We start from the raw sequence: 7,012 nt of genomic DNA, 5'->3' as shown, positions 1-7,012 counted from the left end.
CTGGCCTTACATACTTCTAACAGTATAATCAGTAATTATGATTACTGTTATCTAGATGTCATATTTGGACAAGGCGTGTTTTTTTCCGACCAAATCATAATTAATTAACATGGTTTAAATGCCCGTTATCTAATTTTTGATACGTTCGTCTCCATGTACTCATTAACATCTATCTACCGTACTTTTTCTACAGAAATCTTATTGTGATGTTACCCACCGATGAATATGGCCCATGTTCCATAATGTGTTTATTCTTTTGTTTATCTTGGATAAGGCGTTTTAATTAAGTGACCAAAAAGTCGCCATTATGACCTTAAATGTGTCGGTGCGACGTTAAAACCAACCAAAATAAAAATAAAAATTAAGTGACCAAATCATAGCTAGTTGCATATAATTTGCACGAATTTCACGATCAGAATAGCACTAATTTAAATATTGCACACAAACTTACGGCCAGGGCCATAAAGGGAGGTAATAAAAACATTGATTCAACAATACTTTCTTTCGTGTTAATCAGATATGCAAATCTCTGACAAATAAATGAGATTAAAAAATACTGAAAATAGCAATTAACAAGCATATAATATATTTTATATTCATAGCGATAAATGTAGTAGCCACGTTGTAACGTTATAACAAAGTCAGTATGGTCTTTAAATATATGGACTACAAAAAGGACATTTGATCAAAGGTTCTTTGAACAGTTCGTTTTGTATCACTATGTATTTTTATGAATTACAAGGGTGATTTTCAACAAAAATGCATCCTTATCATAAATGTATTAATGGTTACGATGTACATGTGCAATATGGAACAAAAGATGAAAGTAGGAAAATATTACACATGTATTGAAACCCTCAAAACCTACATATACTACACATCTTCAAACACTGCACTTACTTTGAAATGGGCCGTCTGATGGTTTTGGTTCAGGTGGGGGCGTGTTCATTCCATCTCCAGGGCTAAAAACAAAATTAGCTGGTAAAGAAAGTAGGCTGACATATATTGTATTTTAAGGTTTTTATATACTAACTTGCCCTTTTATGGAATTCAAATACAAAAAAAAAATGGATGTCTTCCTTGCACGTTACATTCCCTCCTAAGGCCAATGACAAAAAAAAAATGAACGTTATTGGCCATTGTGCTTTTCGTTCTCGGGTCATAACTTTTATACCCATATTTCGACTTTGACATAGCCAGATGAACAGATTTTTCTTCCTATCTCCAAGTTTAATTCAGGAAGGGATCAAATTTGTCATCTGATAAAATTTAACAGCCTTTCGAACAACTGGCCCCTGGGCGTCTTCTTATTTGCAAAGTCTTTGAAAGAGTAAATCGGCATAAAATAGACACGGACTCTATGATCCGATCGTACGAGCTTGACAATGAGCGGATCGCAACGACAGGTTATCATTCATTGCCCCACCTCACTATGGAAACAATTTATGCCACGTCTAAGAGCACACACAACGCGTGAAAATACGGTACAGATTGCATGCATTGTTTCATCGTAGGAAGCAATTTTTGCAAGATAGTACCTAACTGAAAATTTTTATTTCTTTTTTTTCGGCGACGCCGTCTAAATTCGTTTTCGTTACCTATGCCACATGACTTCAGTTTACAAATCAAACTACTTGTAACGCATTATATATAATTTATCAAGGGAAGATTTATGCTACACTTGCTGATTGGACGAGAGTGTCAATTTCTTTCACTCTGTTGATGTGCTACGTGAGTGAATGTAGACAAAGCGTTTATCCTAAACGACGCTGTTCACGTTTTAAAGCTAACTTGGCTCCAGTAATTTAGCAAGAATATGATATATCCAAAATGATAAGTAAGTTATAAATATGATAAAAACCTGTTCAAATACAATAAATAAAATCAAGAAAGAGCTGAATACGGTCTGCGTTATCACTGAATAAGGGTGTGTTATAAGAGTCTATAATGTAGAGAAGTGCTTATTAAAGATTTTCCTTGTTTACAATTGTCATCTGTATATGAAAGGTTTCTTGCTTTTGTGACTTATCAGATTGCATTTAAAATGAGTACTTGTTTGCTTTGATATATTATTATTATTATTTAACTGATTTATATATATGAAATAGTTTCTTTAGTATGGTATGCAAATATTGAACTCAGTGAAATCTGTTTTATTATATATATGCTATATAATGACTGAATCTCATACTCTGAAATGAAGGTACGCTGCATACACTTTATCTATATGATATGTACGGTCAAACTTTGCTTATGAAACAGAATATTGAAATAATTACAATTGTATGTTTGCTGACCTTCACTGTTTTATAGGTGGAAGTCATTGTCCAAGGTTCATGAATAGCGAATATGCATTGTTAAAGCGGGATCAGTTGACCTATTTTAGAAATAAATAAATTAATAAATAAAAAATCCTTTAATTGATTTTTTTTTCTCCTGTATTCTAATCAAACTTGATTTGTAGCATCTTTATTAGGCCCGCAGCCAACTTGTTCGCTGGGACATTTAACCCCTTTTAGGGTTGCTAGAGCTAAAACTAGAAATGCCTTTATACAGGTTCATGAACAGCTTGGTGGTCTTTGTCATACTTGGCTGGAGTATCATTATAAGGTCCTCTTCCAAATTTATTTATATGGACTTGGGCCCTTTAGGGACCACTATAGCTAAAAGTAGATATACCTTTCTCGCATTAACCACTAAAATGTAATGGATTTTTATCAAACTCGATGTGTGTAACAATTCGTAAGGTCTCTGCTATTTTGTTACAAATGGGGAAAGGGACCAATTTTAGCTAAAATATAAACACGTTTAATGACCTCTTCTCAGAACCGCTTCATGAATCTTCATCAAACTACTGCTCCTAATTATTTGTCTAAGGATAAACGAAACAAAAATTTCAACCGTTACGAACCTTTGCGAAAAATTAAAGAGAACATTTAAATTGTTAAAGTGTGGTATTTAGTTTTGCAATTTGAAAAATGTTAGATGAAAGATGAATGTTAGATGAAAAATTCATAAACTTCTTTCCTTATTACAATTCGCCGACCATCATTTTTAAAGATATTTCTTGTTTCACATAGTATTTAGTAAATAAAAGACAATTAGAAGTTGTTCGTTTGTGAATTGTTTATAAAAGAATAAAAAATATCTTTCTTTTTTTAATTTAACTTACCTTCTTCTCGTCGCCTCTGCGTCATGCGAGACTTGAGCGAGACATCTTTTGAATGAGATGAGGCTTGGTGATTCCGCTCTGTCGGGTCCGCCAAGAATTCGCTCAAACGTCTTGGTAAGCCTCTCTTCTAATTCATTTTCCTTTAATTGAAATAATATTTGAACAATGATGGTCATGTTACGCGTGATTAAAATAGTACCAACACCATTTATATAGTACTACGTTCGCAGAGCATATAATATGTTTTGCGAGTATGAACACAAGTTTTAGCAACAGAGATAGCCTCACAGGACAATAGGGTCCTTCCGGCTTACATTCATTAGTTTAAAAGTGTTTATGAAAAGTCTGAATGTCTGACCTAATATTTTCAAACTCCGTTCTAGTATTTAACAACAGTGAAATTTTACAATGCCATCTACTTGACGAATCGGACAAACGTCGGGAGGTTACAAAACGCATATTTCTGTCACTGACCAAATACTCAAGGGGGTGGGGCGGAGTGGAGATCATGTTTTCTTTTTTAACTCTGGTGCCCTTTTTTGAAAAATAGGAATAATTTGGTTAATATTACTACGGAATATTTGTGTACAATGGCAAGCAGTACTTAAAGATTCAACCACACAGAAGGAATGTGGCGAATCGGAATAAATTTAACGATCTTAGAACATGGTCAAAAGGTTCATTTGTGTGACACTGTTCAAAACCTGAGCCAGAATTTTCTGACAATTAGCTTTTTAATAAAGTTTCCATTATTTACACATAGAAAACAGTAACCATGACCCATGTGACGGTTATCGGGACCGAGCCAGGATTTCCTGACAAGATTTTAGTCTTTTCCATTGCTACCAGAACCAAGAGTTCTTCAAGGAATATTTTTAAACAAAATTGATGCAGGCCCACCGAAGGAATATTCCTATAACATTTTGTAGAAGGGGAGCGGTGGTCTAATGGTTAAGGTGTCGGCGGCTCTACCCGGGGGTCGTGGGTTCGAGCTCCGCTGAGGTCACGACCATGGCTTCTCATATGACACCATTACTGGTTTTTCCAGGAAGCGGACTCGAGAGTGGTTTAAATGAGCTTTAAGACCTAAAAAATCAGAATAAACTAAACTATAATACCTCATCTAAATTGATAATATGTAATTGAATATTTCAGGGAAATTCACATACCATGTGGGTATAGATGAGGAACAGCTGTGCTGTTTGAATGAAATCAATTTCGTAAAAAAAAAGAAACAGTGAGAAAAAGCATGGTAAATCTAATTGTATATATTTTGGTTGGTGTCCGCTTTAATAATAATAATAATAATATGTTATCAGTATAACAATAGTGATGATATAATACTAATGATAATAATTCTAAAAGTAGGGGCTTATTAAAAGCGATAGATTCTAAGACTAATAAAAACCCTATGAATTATCTTCATAAAATTAATGATAACTAATATACTATTAATGCTATCATCATTATTATCATTTACATCTACTATAATTTCTAAAAGTACTAGATATATAATACTCACCGAGATCGGCCCAGGATTTGGATGAACGCCTTCCCTCAGCAATAATAAGCCAAACATGTTGGCAATACTCAGTGAAATGCGCGGTTCTTTTCCTCCGTGGAATAGAACATTTCCTAATATTCTGTTATAACCAGAACAGTAGGTGAATGTTTCAAGAAACCAACTTAAAAATTGAATTGAAAACGCCAATTCAATTATGGCGATGTCAAGCGCCATCTTTGGTTGTCAAGAATGTTGTTGCTAGCATCAACCGAAACGAGGCTGGATAATCACAAATGCGACGTTATGACGTCCTTTTACGCAGTGACCTCCCTTTAAAGTAGGGGAAGTAATCACTGCGGGCAGGTTGGACGTCCTACGATAAATGGCAGTCATGTTTTAAAAAAAACGGAGATTTATCTTAAGGCGAAAATATTCTGAAAAAGAGCAAGACAGAAAAGCTATTGACAAACAGAATACAATAATTACCTCTTGCTCCATCTTTTCCGTAGCTACGTTTTTCCCCGAATTCTCTTTAATCAAGATTTAAATCATTAAGGAAGCCCGATGGTGGTTGAAAGCACTCGTTTTATATTCAAAAGCAAATTATATTGCAAATTAAAAAAGTTTCTATTTTGACTTTATTTGTTAGTGGGTTTAGCTTTCAGGATACCTTATATAGCATCAAAATTAACATTTTCATGCTCCAAAATTTTACACCGGGAAATTGAATTTATGATCATAAAATATATTCTTATTAAATATATCTTCAAAAATGCCATCCTTGAATAACATTAGAATGTTGGATACTTTGTATTTGGTTCTTGTGCCATAAAAGAAGACAATGGATCAAACAGCGCCAATTGCCCGACCGTGTTTATGCTAATGTTGACAGAGACTGACCGATGGACTATATCTTATATTGTGAAAATCATTTTGGAACTGTTAACTGATAGAATAATGTTGATTTATACTAACGTTGACAGTCGAAACATTTTAGAAAATTAGTTAAACGGTCAGCGTGTCATTTCATTTTTTGAACATTATTTACGGTCAACGTTACAAGATCTTGATTAACGTTAACGTCGTCGGTCAGATCATTTTTGTATTTATTTCATGCCAATTTACTTTTGATTGAGAAACGTGTTCTGCAATTTACTTTATTCGCTCTCGACACCATCTTTCCCAGCGGTCATCTACTGACGTGAGGATATCATTCTATGGAGTTTGATAGCCTGTGTCATTCACAGGAACCATTTTCAGCCTATAGGCCAACTGTGACATGGGCCCTACAGTAGGGGTCATCTACAGACCAACTGCAATTACTGTTTGGAAGTTGACAGCCTTCAACCCAGATGTTCTTCTGTCAAAGTATCTCTGAACTTTGTCATTTTGGCCCAAGGCTATACAGGTTGTCATACTGGCCCTACATTTCGGCCCCCAAGTAATAATGGTTATCAAATAATGGAGGCGACACTGGCTCCAGACAATGATGACTGATATTGACACCTGGATGTGATGGCAGTCAAATTGACTCCAATAACGGATAGCACAGTGGTTTGTGGTTTGCACACTGGCCTTCCAATCCCGAGGTCGGGGGTTCGATCCCCGGCAGCTACTCGGGAATTTTCAGAGGTGTACTGGTCAGGAACCCAGACAATCCTTGCGTGTATCAGTGCTATACACTGGGCACGTTAAAGAACCAGCTGTCTATTCGCAACGAGCTAGGCTAAGTTAGCCGGACAAGCCTGTATCGGATTTCTGATCTCTCTGTCGTGGGGGCTTTGTCTCACTCTGTCCCTCTGGTCAGATCGCTCTGTGTCTGTACTAGCAGAGGATGAATTATGCGCCCTGTGTGGCTGCATTTGAACTATGTAAAGCGCCTTTAAGCGTGAAATTGATCATGAAAAGGGCGCTATATAAATCTGGTATAATAATAACTGCCGTCGTATTGGTCCCAGGCAATGATGGCTGTAATATCGACCTCAGGCAATGATGGCTTAATATTGACCAAAGGCAATGATAGCATCATATTGGTACCAGACAGGAATGACAGTCATTTTTTGCCTGAAGAAATTGTCATCAAATTGGCCCAGGCAATTATGACCGTCATATTGGCACTAGGCAATAATTACTATCATGTTTGCTTCAGGCAATAATGTCAGTCATATTATCCCAAGGCAGTCATGTGACTCCTGAAAATAATGGCTGTAATATATGCACTAGGCAATAATGACCATCATGATGTCCACATACTGATTATAGGAAATAATGGCTCTTACATTGGCCCTTGGTAATGAAGGCTGTCATATTGATCCAGACAAAATATGGCTGTCATA

The 7,012-nt window shown here is 35.8% G+C and overlaps 1 protein-coding gene across 1 annotated transcript; it reads right to left on the bottom strand.

Annotated features, from left to right (window-relative positions):
• Positions 1-883: 883 nt before the first annotated feature.
• LOC123536013 (uncharacterized) lies at positions 884-4,921 on the bottom strand. The gene is made up of 3 exons (XM_053528650.1): positions 4,695-4,921; positions 3,173-3,312; positions 884-962 (listed from the first exon to the last, which is right to left on the bottom strand). The coding sequence occupies exons 1-3, from the start codon at positions 4,908-4,910 to the stop codon at positions 884-886; spliced, it is 435 nt and encodes a 144-aa protein (XP_053384625.1). The 5' UTR covers positions 4,911-4,921.
• Between the last annotated feature and the right edge of the window lie 2,091 nt (positions 4,922-7,012).

The sequence above is a fragment of the Mercenaria mercenaria genome, chromosome 17 (genome assembly GCF_021730395.1).
Source record: "Mercenaria mercenaria strain notata chromosome 17, MADL_Memer_1, whole genome shotgun sequence".
NCBI lineage: Eukaryota > Metazoa > Mollusca > Bivalvia > Venerida > Veneridae > Mercenaria > Mercenaria mercenaria.
This window is presented reverse-complemented; position numbering and strand designations above follow the sequence as displayed.